This window comes from Ascoidea rubescens (genome assembly GCF_001661345.1).
Source record: "Ascoidea rubescens DSM 1968 unplaced genomic scaffold ASCRUscaffold_8, whole genome shotgun sequence".
NCBI lineage: Eukaryota > Fungi > Ascomycota > Saccharomycetes > Ascoideales > Ascoideaceae > Ascoidea > Ascoidea rubescens.
The window spans coordinates 556,368-570,720 of NW_017962920.1; the positions used below are offsets into that span (position 1 = coordinate 556,368).

General features: G+C 33.1%; 5 protein-coding genes across 5 annotated transcripts; 4 read left to right on the forward strand and 1 right to left on the reverse strand.

The window, feature by feature from the left end:
- Nucleotides 1–1,817: 1,817 nt before the first annotated feature.
- On the reverse strand, nucleotides 1,818–3,058 carry MRPL35 (mitochondrial 54S ribosomal protein mL38). The gene has a single exon (XM_020193478.1). It carries the CDS (start codon nucleotides 3,032–3,034, stop codon nucleotides 1,964–1,966), a length of 1,071 nt encoding a protein of 356 aa, XP_020046786.1. The 5' UTR covers nucleotides 3,035–3,058; the 3' UTR covers nucleotides 1,818–1,963.
- A 256-nt stretch (nucleotides 3,059–3,314) lies between these two features.
- ERG24 (delta(14)-sterol reductase) lies at nucleotides 3,315–4,748 on the forward strand. Its single transcript, XM_020193479.1, has one exon. It carries the CDS (start codon nucleotides 3,378–3,380, stop codon nucleotides 4,698–4,700), a length of 1,323 nt encoding a protein of 440 aa, XP_020046787.1. The 5' UTR covers nucleotides 3,315–3,377; the 3' UTR covers nucleotides 4,701–4,748.
- Nucleotides 4,749–5,353, forward strand: ASCRUDRAFT_76460 (uncharacterized protein; the record flags this gene model as incomplete). The annotated part of the gene is made up of 1 exon (XM_020193481.1): nucleotides 4,749–5,353. A coding segment is annotated over exon 1 (284 nt), but the record flags the coding sequence as incomplete, so codon positions are not given.
- Nucleotides 5,354–8,244: 2,891 nt separating this feature from the next.
- Nucleotides 8,245–10,656, forward strand: ASCRUDRAFT_81427 (separase; the record flags this gene model as incomplete). Its single annotated transcript, XM_020194616.1, has 1 exon — nucleotides 8,245–10,656. One exon carries the CDS (start codon nucleotides 8,245–8,247, stop codon nucleotides 10,654–10,656), a length of 2,412 nt encoding a protein of 803 aa, XP_020046789.1.
- A 271-nt stretch (nucleotides 10,657–10,927) lies between these two features.
- Nucleotides 10,928–14,191, forward strand: ASCRUDRAFT_70985 (uncharacterized protein; the record flags this gene model as incomplete). The annotated part of the gene is made up of 1 exon (XM_020191870.1): nucleotides 10,928–14,191. One exon carries the CDS (start codon nucleotides 10,928–10,930, stop codon nucleotides 14,189–14,191), a length of 3,264 nt encoding a protein of 1,087 aa, XP_020046790.1.
- Between the last annotated feature and the right edge of the window lie 162 nt (nucleotides 14,192–14,353).

Sequence of the window (14,353 nt, forward strand, 5' to 3'; positions counted from 1 at the left end):
AGCTCATCCTTGGAAACAACAGGTTTCTTACCCTGATAACCTGGAAGATCGTGCTCCTTCACTCCCCTGTCGTACTTGCTGGACCAGTTGGGGGCTCGCTCAAAGCCATTGATGGCGAACTGGTAGTCCACAAAGGCCTTCTGGATGCCTTCTCTGCTGGTGGCCACAAAGGGCCCATGCTGCACAATTTCCTGCTCAAGCACCTTCCCTCCAACAAGCACAAACTCAGCGCTCTCCTTTGCGTCTTTGCCTACTCGCCCAGCAACACCATCGCCATCTCGCTCAAAGAACACACTGTTGTACTGGGGGATCTTCACACCATCCACCACCAACGATCCTCCCAACACATACATGAACACATTGAAGTCGCTGGGAATGGCCTGCTCAAAGTGTCCACCAGGCTTCACTGTGTAGTGGTAGTAAACCACTGGAGTGTAGGCCAACTCTTGCACAGACTGCACACCATACGACTCGCCACTGATCACCTTCACCTCCACCAAATCGCTAGGCCTGGCAATGGGGATCTCTTCTTTCTTCAAGTCTCTGTATCGAGGCTCGCACCCCTTCATGTTTGCCGGCAAGTCCACCCACAATTGCATGCCCACACAAGGGCTCTTGTCGTCCATCTCAACAGGAATCTCGCTGTGCACAACTCCTCTACCAGCCGTCATGAACTGCAAATCGCCAGCATACAACACTCCCGACGAGCCTGTGAAATCTGCGTGGGCCATGGCTCCTCCCATGATGTACGAAATGGTCTCCTGGCCACGATGAGGGTGTGTGGGAAAGCCGTTGGGAGCAGCAGTGTTGAAGTGGTCCAACATCAAAAAGGGTGTGAAGTTTCTCATCTGCATTGTTCCAATGGACCGACGAACCCTGGCTCCAGCACCTTCGGCTTGTTCCATTGCCAAAAAGTATTTCAAAATTGATCTTGGGTTCATATTGTTGTTAATTGAGTGTATATTGAACTGAATAAGAGTTGACTGAATAAGAGTTGACTGAATAAGAGTTGACTGAATAAGAATTGACCGAATAAGAATTGACCGAATAAGAATTGACTGTATTGATTGATTGCTTCAATTGATTGATTGCTTCAATTGATTGATTGATTGATTGATTGCTTTAATCAATAAATAGTTAAATGCGATAATTTCAAAATATCCACTTGAAATCTTCGATCGAATTTGGCCGCCTTATATATGATTTCAATGCACTAGTCTCTGTCAGTTAGAATACAATTGCAATACTATCACAATACTATCGCAATGAATGGATCAGTAATATATTATTAAGAATGGAAATGGAAGCATTAATAATACATCAATAATACATCCCTAATCGAGTCGCAATGCATGCTGCAGCAAGCGTCGATGACCAGATGTGGCCGTGATACACCACAGACAGTGGAACACACCGTGCGTGATGTGTCAGGATCGGATAAGCACTGCACACAATATCTGTTGTTCATCACGTGCAACACCCGTACATTTATGTGGACACAGATGGGATTGGAAATACAATAGGCATAATTGGGCAATCAGATAGTCAATTAATAATAAGCAATAATACCATAATAATACCATAATAATACCATAATAACATAAACAGAATTACAATACATTATATATAATTATACATTATATATAATTACATAATGTGTAATCGAGAATACTGAATAAGAGTGCTTTTTTTTAACTCTCAACCAATTTTCAATGATAGGTCACGAGAACCACATGTGATTTTTCACCAAACTACCCAGATCTTTTTATCAGTCTAAATTACTTCTTTAGATATTACTTATCATTTTTATTATCAAACCCAGTTTATTTTATACATATTTAATAATATCAATGCTTTTTTTCTTCTTCATATTGAGAAAATTTTATTTGTTTTTGAAATTGTAATAATTAAAATTAACTATATACACTATTTATAAACTCTTTAATCAATCTAGATTTTAAAATCATTTGCGGACTCTATGGAATACATTTCCTTTTGGTAAGTTATAAATTTTTCTAACATTTGGAACATTTCTATCCCATTTGCTTCTCCAAACATGAGCACCTACGGCAGTCAATCCATTTGATTCAACAAATTCCCTAATATCAAACTCATCTCTTGTTATCATCAGCTTAACACTTTCCGTATCCAATTTTTTATTTTCATTTTGTTTGAAAACCCATACGCATAATCTGCTCAATGGAATATTCTTTTCTGGTGTTGCAGGCAAATAATCAATCATCTCGGTTTCTTCATTGATTTTCTTGTAATCTATTATGTTATCGTTATTAGACAATGGAATATTAACTAAACACCAATTTAACGAGGTCTTGTATGTATTATACTCTAAATCTGGCACGTCAGGATTAACGATTAAAACAGAATATAACGAATTTTCTGGAATACTTTCAAAATTTATCACATTTAATGTAGGCTGCTTATAAGTAACATGAGATGATAGAATTTCTCCAGGTTCAATTTTTTTATTTATACCTGTTTCATTAAAAAATCTTAAATGAACTTCACATTTAGGATCCAATGTCTTTAAAGTATCAGGAATGACATGTAGCGTCTCCAATCTTTGCATTAATATCATTCCATCATGTTCAAACCACTTTTGTTTTGAATAGTGTCTAAAAACTGGAATATCATAATCAAATTTATCCAGATTAGTATAAAGAGATTTATACAACACTTCAGGATTATTCTTTTCAGCGTCAATTAGTAACTTGTCTCTAATTTCTTTATTTTTGGTTGATTCAGCTTTCTCGTAGCATTTTGCAGCTTCTTCTTGCAAATAATTGTAAGCTAATGGAAAGACATCATCTAAACCAATGGGTGAAGAGTATTTTATTCTATTACACCTTCTCCTCAAACTCAAAGGACCTATTTTTTCTGGCACACCATATAATATTTGCTGCCTGAGTGCTTGAGATGTAATGCCCAAATTTTGAGATCTTTGAGCACTAAAATCAAACCAAACAGAACGATTAAGCGCCTGTCTAACTTGAGCTGGAATAGAAGCCTTTACCATTTTGTCTGGTCACCACTTCTACCAATGCCTTGCTTCTTCGATCTCGTCATTTTCGATATGATTATTGGAGAGAAAAAAAGATGTTTTGAAAAACCTCTAAAACACGTGTTAAATCACGCGGATTAAAAACTCTATACGCAACAACCTGCGCAGTATGCGCATTTAGCATAAAATTGAGCGAACTTGCAGAAGCCAATGAGGGTTTTGTTCGATACGAGTTTAAGAGACTCTACGAAGAATACGATCTTTTAAGATTTAAGTGAGATTGCTTTAAATGCTCGACTTTTTCTTATTTTCAGTGATGAGCTACTGATTATACCAAAGCATTGTTGATAAAACCAAAATGTCGGGCAAAATTCTTAATCCTGTTACAAACCATTATGAATTTTCTGGGACTATTGGAGTATTTCTAATTACTTTTGGTTTGCCTATTGTTATGATAGGCTTCCAACTACTAGTCAGCAGAGAGTATCTAATTCAAGGAATTAATCTAAAGATTGATTTGGTTAAAAGTCAGATTTATAATATTGGCTGGAAACAATTGAGCTTGGATAAGAATGTTTGGTTGGCATATTTATCATGGTTTTCAATTTTGGCTGTATTCGATGTTGGATTGCCTGGAAAAAAACTAAAGGGAATTAAATTGAGAGATGGTACAAAACTCGACTATAACATTAATGGGTTACTTTTTACTTCTCTTTTTGTTGTAGTTGTCGGAATTAGATATAAAATCACCAACGGTTTATTACCTGAACTTCAATTCCTTTACAACAACCACCTAAGTTTCATTATTGTCTCAATAATTTTTTCATTTATACTATCCACTTTTATTTATTTAAACTCTTTTATACCTTTGGTAAAAAAAAACGGATTTAACACCAAAGAAAGAATACTAAGTATTAACGGAAATACTGGTAATTGGTTCTACGATTGGTTTATCGGCAGGGAATTAAATCCCAGATTTGGTTCCTTTGATATCAAGTTATTTGTCGAATTAAGACCGGGCTTACTATTATGGTTGTTGATCAATCTATCTTGTTTGCACCACCAATACTTATCCAAGGGTTATGTTTGCAATTCGTTAGTCTTGATCAATGTTCTTGAAGGATTTTATGCGTTTGATGGTGTCCTAAATGAAGAAGGAGTTCTCTCAATGATGGATATAACAACAGATGGATTCGGTTTTATGTTGATTTTTGGAAGTTTAAGTTTAGTTCCCTTCACATACTCTTTGCAATCGCGTTACCTAGTACTAAATGAAGTCAATCTAGGCCCAGTGAACATTGTCTTCATTCTCGCTTTGTTTTTTGCTGGATACTATATCTTTCATTCTTCAAACAAACAAAAATCTGATTTTCGAAATGGTCTTTTGGACGACAAGCACTACAAATTTATTCAAACAAAAACTGGTTCTAAATTACTATGCGATGGCTGGTGGGCTTTGAGCCAACACATCAACTATTTCGGTGATTGGTTAATAGCCTGGTCTTGGTGTCTTCCAACTGGTTTCAACACTCCACTAACATACTACTATGTTATTTACTTTGCTACTTTGCTATTGCACAGACAAGTGAGAGATTCGGCAAAGTGTGAAGCCAAGTATGGTGAAACCTGGAGATTGTACACTTCCAAAGTCCCCTACAAAATCATTCCTTATGTATATTGATTTCTAAACATGACCCATCCAAATAAATAATACTGATTATATTCTCTTTGAGATAGCCCCAGAGCCCTAAATCCCTTTTTAGGGCTCGCTGTAGATGTTTACTTTTTTCCCAGTGGAAAACTTCAATTTCAAACAAATCTCCAGTATCAAACAATTGCCAACCATCAGATCGATGAACTGTTCAATTGCTTGCTGGTTCGATTAAGGAATGTCAAAAGTCAAGATTGCAGTTGATAAGTCAAAATTATTAAGTTTCCAAAATAGATTTCAGTCGCTAGCTCAGAGTTCAAAATCCTCTCAAAAACACAGCTTCCTCAAGATACCAAAAAACTCGTTTTCTAATCCCACTTCAGTTATAATCTCCAATTTAAAAGAGACGTCTTTCAAATTAATTAGAAGTATCGGTTCAAATGATATTAAAGAAGACGAGCATTTGGCTGGTTTAGTTTCCTGTTCTTTTGAGTTTTTGTACTTTTTTTTTTCAAGCAATGATTCAAAACCTAATTCCACTTTGGAAATTTACCAACATCATCGAAATTTTATTTTAACATTGATTGAAATTGATGAGCTTGACTTATCCTCCAGTGAATTACTCTCATTATTTACTCATATAACTCAATACCATCAGCTTTCTACCAATGATAATAAAAAACTATATCATTTTTCTCATCAATTACTATTGTCATTTAATTTTAATTTTAATTCTAATTTGGATTTGGATTTGAGGAACCATGCAAATCTGAAAGATTCAATTTCTTCAAATTTGGTGAATTTAGTTTTGTCATTGCAATTAATTCATTTTCAGATAATTTATAAATATTACTTTAAAAATATCAAAATCATTTCATCTCAAGATTTATTGAAAACATATCTTAATATTGAAAATTCAAATCTTGTTTCAAACATTTTTAAATTAAAAAATCCTTCGAATAGTAGGAAAACTTTTACAAATTTTTTGAAATTATTATACAATTTGATAAAACTATCTAATGTTTCAACCTTATCCAAGATCTCCTTGGCTTTGTCCTTCCTTCTCTTGCTTGATTTGTATTTTAAATGTCAAACTGAAAATTTTAATAACTTGGAGTACTTTAATATAAATGCCTCCAATCATAGAAACTCTTCCAATGATAATAATAACAAAAAAAGCAATATGAAAGATGATAATATTCTTGAAACTGCAAATCCTTTATTAAATTTAACATTCAATATTATCAAAAATGCATTTGGAAAATCTCAAATATTATCTTATCAATACTTATCGCCTTATTTTAACAGTTTTTTCTCAAGATATAATTTTCAAACTAATAATTTGAATCTTGACTTATCAATCATCTATTCGATATTATTCGATATAATCAAAATTAAAACCTCAAACCACAGTAAATTGAATTGCAATATTTCTTGGGAAATTTTTCAATCGGACTTGAAAAAATCTATGAAGACTCAAACAATAAATGTATATCTAATTGATCTAATAAGTATTATTCAATCTTCCAAAAGTATACCCCAAAAGTTTTTACTTGATTTTGAACACCAAATCCACACATATTCTCAAAAAAATGAACAATGCATTCCTTTTTTAGACTATGTAGTTGATCTTTCAAAATTAGCAATAAAGCTCCCCGTAACAAATGAAAATAATAAAATTATAGAATTTATTATACAAATTTTACTAATTGAGAAAAACAAAATTAAAAAGAAAACAAAAGAAAATCCTTTAATCTTGCCTAAAATATTTTTAATCATTTTAGATCCATTGACAATGTTTATTAAAAGCTGCAATTTAGATACTATTTCAATTGATTTTTTTGAGCTCACCTTGGATAACTTGTTTAATATTTTTAAAAATTCTGATCAGCAAAAAAGGTTAAGAAATATTTCAAATTTATATTTCTATTTTAGCCAAAAAATGCAAAAGTTTTCTTTAACAGCTATGAAAAGCTTTTTATTGAATTCTGTTAAGATTGAAAAAGAAATTTTATTAAATTTGACCAAAAAAGATTTTAATAAAGAAGATTTATTAATTTTTAAACAAAAAACAGAAAAGGCATCCAAAACTCTTATGGAATTAAATTTTTATAAGGAATCACTTTTTGTCATAACACAATATTTTAACGTTTTTGATACTAAGAAAGAAAATAAATCATCTGTTTCTAATTACTTGGAGAATAAAAAAACATTAAAAACTGAAAACTCTACAATTTTTTTATTACTTATTAAATTGTTGATTACCCATCAAAAATCCATGTTATTCAAAGCTTTATTTGATTTAATTACAGCTCCTCAGCTTAAATCAAAGATTTTTTTAATTTTAGTTGATATGATTGTTACTCTATCTCCTCACACAAAACTATCTATAATCAATATGTTGTTTAATTCTCTCACAATTACTGAAGATCCTTTTTTATATTATTATTGTTACATTAAATATCTTGAAGTTGATTCTACTAGTTTAATTGATGAAATCAATTTGATTGAAGAAAGCGACGACTATCTCAAACTAAAACTAAAGTATCCTGAAAGCTTATTTCAAAATTATGAATTTCTAGTTTTGTTTTCTTTAAAGCTTCAAACTTTGTTAAAGTTCAACAAACAGTTAAACAATCCAGACTTAATTTTAGAGGTCATTGAAATATTTTTTTCTTGGTTAAACAATTCAGGTGTCATGAATACTGGTGCTAAAGACAATGAAATGGTGAATTTTGAAGTTGAGAATCTCCTTCTTTTACTTTCTTTCTTAAATTATCAGCAATTACGTGAATACATGATTTTAGTTATAAACCAATATCAATGTAGCAGAAATGAAGCATTTTTGGAAAATGATTATTTAAAATTAAGACTTTTGATCAAAAACTGCACTACATTCATTGATTTAGGTTTCAAAAAAAATGTCATGATATTTTTTGAAAAGATTTCAAAGTTTATTAGCAAACTTGATACTAATGATTTAAACACTTTATCAAAAAACAATCAGATATTAATATTGGATTACAAGTTACTTGAATTTCAATATGAGGTGATGGCTGGGAATTTAGTCGATGGAGATAAAAAGCTTCTGGAAATTTTGACAATTTTAAGTCAACATGAGCAGTTGGAGACAGAATTTGCTTCGATTTTTGCCAAAGTTTCGTATACAAATGGGTGTTTAAATTATCAATTTGGAAATTATTGTGAAAGTGTTGCGGATTTGAAAAGAAGTGTGGAGATTTGTATGATTGCATCAAAAAATATAGGTTTATCAACTAAAAATTCCAAATTTTCAATCAATGAATTGTCTCAAATTACTATAATTTTGATAAAGTCTATTATATTTTTAGTCAAAATACTTTCTCATTTGGGTTTAGCTAAACATGCCGAATTTTTTATCAATGAATTGGTAAAACTATCTGATCGAGATTATATACCGTTGATGACTTCAAAAATTCATTTTGTTATAATGGAATTTTTTATTTACTCACACAACTATCAAGGCTTTTTGGAACATTTAAAAGAGGCCAATGAAATATACAATAGATTGATATATGTTGATAGAACATCTGAGATGGAGCGTTATTATATTTATTGTTTATATTTTCAGGCCATTGATGAAAAAGAAAACTTTGATTTATATTTCGATAAATTAAAAACAATCGGGAAGGTGAAACCGGTTGCTGATTTCAAGAGTGAGTTTTTCAATATAAATGATCAAGTAATGAAATTTAGTAATAAAATATTAGATGGAGGTGATACGTTTCTTGAATTGGAAAAATTCAAGACAATAATTGAGCATCGAAAATTTATGGATTTTAACAATAATGTGATTAGTAGTTTTACGAGCTTATTAAGTGATTTTAATAAGTTTAGCGATAAAGCAATTAAGGGATTAGTTTTAAAAGAAAACGAAATACCATTTCAATCGGATAAAATAATAGAATTAATAACGAAATCTAAAGAATTTCTAATAATTGGGAAAAAAACATTATCATCGGATCCTATGTTGGTGTTGCTTGAGGATTCAGCTATTTCTGTTCCATGCATTAACAATTTTGCAAATTATAAAAATGTTAAACAGGGAAAATTATTGAAAGAAGCCGTTTTATATTTAATGAAGTCGAAAAAATTAGTTTACGAGTTGTTTTTAAATGCATTAAAGTACTGTCCTAGTGGTATCTACAACGAGTTGCCAGATATTTTTTCAAGTTCATTATCGATGATATCAGCATTATCAAAGGTAAGAGAAAAAGATCTTACAAGACAATTTATATGGTTATTGGAATCCTCCAGAGGACATCGATTTTTGGTGGAAAAGAAATTGGCGCAGTCTGTGGAAGTCAAGAATAAGTTTCTACCTGACAGAATGTCGAATAATTTGACAGATCTCTTGTCATCTAGTATTGAAAATAAGATTGATGATTTTGGTAGTCTTTTTTTGGATATCCAAAAGTATGTACCTAAAAAGTGGATAATAATTTCAATTGATATTTGTCAATTTAGTGGAGATTTATTGTTGCTGAAAATTACGTCGTGTGATGACAGTGAGCCACTTATAATTCGGTTACCTTTGAATAGGCATGCTAGTAGAGATGCAGATGAGAGGGTTTTCTCATTTGAGGATGCCAAAAGAGAATTGGAAAATATAATTGAATCAAGTAATTTGACCACCAAAGTAGAAGTTACCTCGAGCATTAAAAACAGAGAGGACAAGAAGAGTTGGTGGAAGACACGATATTTTTTGGAAAAACAATTGAAAGAGTTGTTGGAAAATGTTGATTATTGTTGGTTAGGTGGATTTAGAGGGATTTTTGATGTTGGAGAGATTAATAGAGAATTATTTGGGAAATTTAAAATTCAATTTAATAGGATTTTACAAACTTATTTACCTTCAAGACGGCAGTGGTTAAGAAACAAGAATATTAAGAGTGGCAAGGTGAATTCCGAGGTTAAAGAAACAATTGATTCAAAGGTTGATATTGATGACAATGTTTTGGAATTGTTTATCAAGTTGGGACATCCATCTAAGCTTGGGAATACCGAATATTTAGAGGATTTAATTTATTTTGCAATTGACATATTGATATATCATGGGGAAGAAGACGGGTATGACGAAATAGATATGGATCGAATATACGTTGAGGTTGAAGACGCATTGAGAAAATATCACGATGAAAATGAGAAACTCAAAAGGGAAAAACTGGAAAGAAGAGAAAGAGAAAGAGAAGCAGCGACCCATATTGTATTGGTGATAGGAAAAAGCTGTCAAAATTTTCCTTGGGAGTCACTTCCTAATTTAAAGGGAAAGTCAGTATCCCGAATGCCATCACTAACAATTTTGTTGGAAGCCTTGAAAAAGTATGATAAAGACAATCTTTCCATTGAATGCAAAGAAAAAGGGAAAGCTGGGTTTTTTGTGCTAAACCCCAGTGGTGATTTGAAGAACACACAAACCACATTTGAGCAAAAATTCAAGTCACATCTTAAAAACTGGGGCAGCATTATCGACAGAAAGCCCACAGAGGAGGAATTTGTCCAGGCGCTCAGCGATTCAAGTCTCTTCATCTACATTGGACATGGCGGCGGAGAGCAATACATAAGATCGTCAACAATAAGAAAGTTGCAAAGATGCTCACCCTCGTTGCTAATGGGGTGCTCCTCGGGCAGCTTGAAGGAGAATGGCGAGCTTGAGCCCCATGGCACAGCATACAGCTACTTGGTAGGAGGGTGTGCAATGTTGGTGGTGAACCTCTGGGACGTGACAGACAAGGACATTGACAAGTTCTCGATGTCAGTGTTCCAGAAATGGGGACTCTTCAGGGAGGACTACACAGCGATGTTTGGGGCCTTGGACGAGCTGTGGGTGGGAAGCAGGGCCCTCAGCATCTGTGAAGCAGTGGCAGCATCTCGCGAAACATGCCATTTGCACCACCTCAACGGCTCTGCTCCTGTTGTTTACGGCCTCCCTTTGACACTTTCCTAATTGGGACACAGGCTTGGCCTGCATTGGTCCCGTGCGGGTGGCTTCGGAAGTGAGACCGGTGCTGCGGGTCTGCCCTCGGACAAACGTGCTGCTCGGACTTGGGTGACAGAAATGTGGGCGTGTGCTCAAAACGGCAGTTTTTGTTGTTTAGGGCCCAGTGAAAGATCAGAGCTGATTCAGGCTGTGGTATAACCTCAGGCTTCTATTGACCTTTCTCCCACTCTCCCACTGGTTCTGTTGCTAGCTTGTCGAATGGTGCACCAGCAAGACCATGGCTTTACCACTTTTCTCCAGACCCCAACTGTTTGTTACTTTCGATATTGATATGTTTGCCAACAACAACTCCAGATCCAGCATTCCAATGGTCCACATTATTGACAACTTCAGGCCGATTTGCGTCGACGACCCCAATTTCTTCGCTACTGGATACACATTCTACAATTCAATCAACTCAACTAGTGATGCTCCAAAGACTGTTCCTATTCCAACTCCTGTTCATCTTGCAACTGCTTCTCGTTCTCTGATCCCTCATACCTACTCTCCAAAGTCCATGGTGATTAATCCCTTTTTAATTGGAAATGTCCACTCAAGATTATCTTACTCCTCTGAAAACGTACAAGCCTCTCACGCCAGAAAAAATTCCACTTCTACGCTAGTCAATCCAGTTGTTTATCCCATTGAAACCACTAACCATTCCAATGTTCCATCGGCCAACCATAGAGATTCTTTGGCCAGTTCTCAAAATTTCAGCTTTGTTTCTTCCTTGTCTCGAAGAAAATCCTTTGATTCACAACAAACTGTCACCTCCATAAACAGCAACCTTCACTTTTCCAGTGATTCAATCACCATCAATGACTTTGAAGCCTGCAGGGAATTCTGGTTCTTGTCCTCCCTACATAAATGGTTCATATATCTTCTTACTCCCTATAAACAGGCACAAGCTACCCTTAATTTGAAAAATGAATTCGCCATTAAAACCTCAGACTTCACCAAAACTTTAGAAGGTCTATTCTCTTATTACTACCCTAAAAAAGTCAGCGACTCGTTTTTGATTGATGGAGCAATTGAACTAATTTCATCAGAATTCGAGGCCTTTGCCATAATAAACTACATTGATACCTCCAAACAAAATATCATGTACAACTTGGATCCCAACCCTGACATGTCTGGTGTCTTGACTGATTTCACTCCTTGTTACTCCTCAATTTATAGCGACCATACTGAAACTTGTTATTCTTTGATTTGTCCCCATGATTTACAAAAAGACTTTCATATATACGACGAAAATGGTCAAATACTAAAAATCAAATTGAAAAATTCAGACGACATCTATTTCAAAATGAAAAAGGGAATGCACGTCTATTACAATGTCCCGGAATCCTTTTTCAAAACTAAAGACCCTTCAACAATGCATTATCAAAACAAACTATTTGAACTCATAAGAAATCAAGCGAGATTCATTTACATTTTAAAAATACATTTGAGCACTGAAATCAGCTTTATTAACATGTCCACTTCAGTCAAACTGTCCGATGGCCTTCCCTTAAATGAACTCAGATATTCCCTTTTTGATTCCTTTAAAGAGATCTTGACCATACACGAAAATAACCTTCTAAAACCCTTATTGCAAATAATGTCTGATGAGGGGCCCTTTATCAAAAAATATACCATTTTCAACGTTATTCTGGAATGGGTAAGAGGATCTGTTAATCCTTGGAGAAAATGCCTAGAAATCATTTCCAGTTATAGCTTTTTCAAAAAAGTTTGCAATGCTGTCAAGAATACCCCATACGCCTCATCAAATTCAAATTTCTATTTGGGCCAAAATTTCGATTCCTGGAAAATTAAAATGAAGGCAAATACCCCCGATTACAACACAGTGCTTCAAATCATCGAACAACCTATATATACTGTCGTTCAGATCTCAGATTTACTCAAGGGGTTTCGCAAACTTTTTGTAAATGCCAAAAAGGTATCAACCGAATACGAAAAAGCTGCTAAACTCACCCGTAACTTTTCAGAACATTTACATAAATATATGAGTTTATTTGAAATGAAAAAAATAATCAATAAAATAAATTGGGGCCCCTTCAAAGCTATGACAAATATAAACATAAGTAAGACAGTCTTTATCAATATGTATTTTGTTCAAAAGAAAGATAGAGGCTTTTTTTCCAATATAGAATCTTTCATTATCTTTTTTTTTGAAAATTGTTTTTTAATAACAAAATACGATATCCAAAATTTCCAATTTACTCTAATCGACAAACCTATCCCACTAGATTATGCTGAAGTGTATTTGGAAAAAATTGAAGAGAAAAATGATTTAAATGATTCTCAAAATAAAGACAAACAAAATGGTCCTAGATCTTATCAAGTTAGTTTGCATATTGATCCTTTCTATATTAAAAATACTTCTAATGACAGAAAATACCACTTTTGCATAACAGATTTTAACAGTAAATTGGGCTTATTTTATAAAAATAAAAGAGATTTGTATTTAGCTGCAAGGCAAAAACTTCACCCTTTTAAGGAAATCCCTTACTATTTCATTTCACAAAGTGGGTTTCAAGAAAAGATTTATTGCATTGATTATGTTTATGTTAAAGCTAGAAACACCTCCTACACTTTACTTGGAACTTCAAAGGGTATTTACTCGTCTCAAGATGAAAAAAGCTGGAAAATGATATTCTCCATGCCCAATATTACTAGTATGCAATATATTGATTCTAAAGATACTTTATTATTTCTTTCCGATGGAAACTTTTTAAAATGCTCTCTTTTAGAGCTTTTAAATAATCAGGGAAATATGATAATTAAATTGAAAAAATTGGAGAGATGTGCCCCATCAAAAAATGTACAATATTTTTCAGCAAAAATTATCAAGGGAAATTTATTCTTATTGTACATGATTATTGATATAAGCAGTGGCGTTACTAATTCTAAAATAATAGCCATGTATCAACTGAAGAATAGTAATCCATCTTACTTTAGCCCACAACCACTTGATACTTTACTGATTAATGGAATGACTTTTGGAGTTACAATTTTGCCAATATTTTTGATTGTTCATTCAGAAAGAGATTTTGAATTAACTAAATTAACTGATTTGGATTTCAAAGCAATCGTTCCTTTTTTCTCAATTCCAAGATATGCTAGCACAAAAAAAAAAATCATTACTTGTTTACCAGTTGAGAACGATAGAAATATTTTAATCTATGAAGAGTATTGTGTAATTTGTAAAAATAATGGCAAGGGATGCTATCCAGAAAATAGAGCTCAAAGATATCCACTATTGTTTTTCAATATTAAATGTAAAGCTGCAACTTTTTATAATGATTACTTATTCATTGTTTCCAATACTATTTTGGAAATATACAAGTGTTCTATGGAATGTTTGGATAATTTTGGTAAAGAGCTCCCTGTACAGATTATAAGAGGTAATAAGATAGAGTTGATCAGTTGTAGTCAGATTGGGCATTCTCCTAAAATAACCATTGACCAACAAATTTTTGACATGAAATTAATAAGATAGATTTTTCATTGTTTTGCATGAGTTTTAGAGTTAGTTTGTTTTTCTTTTGTTGTGCTTTTTGTGGTTTTTTGTTTTGTTTTTTTGTTTTCTGTTTTCTGTTTTTTGTTTTTTGTTTTTTTTTGTTTTTTTTTATTTTCTTCTTAACTATTATATTAGTAATAT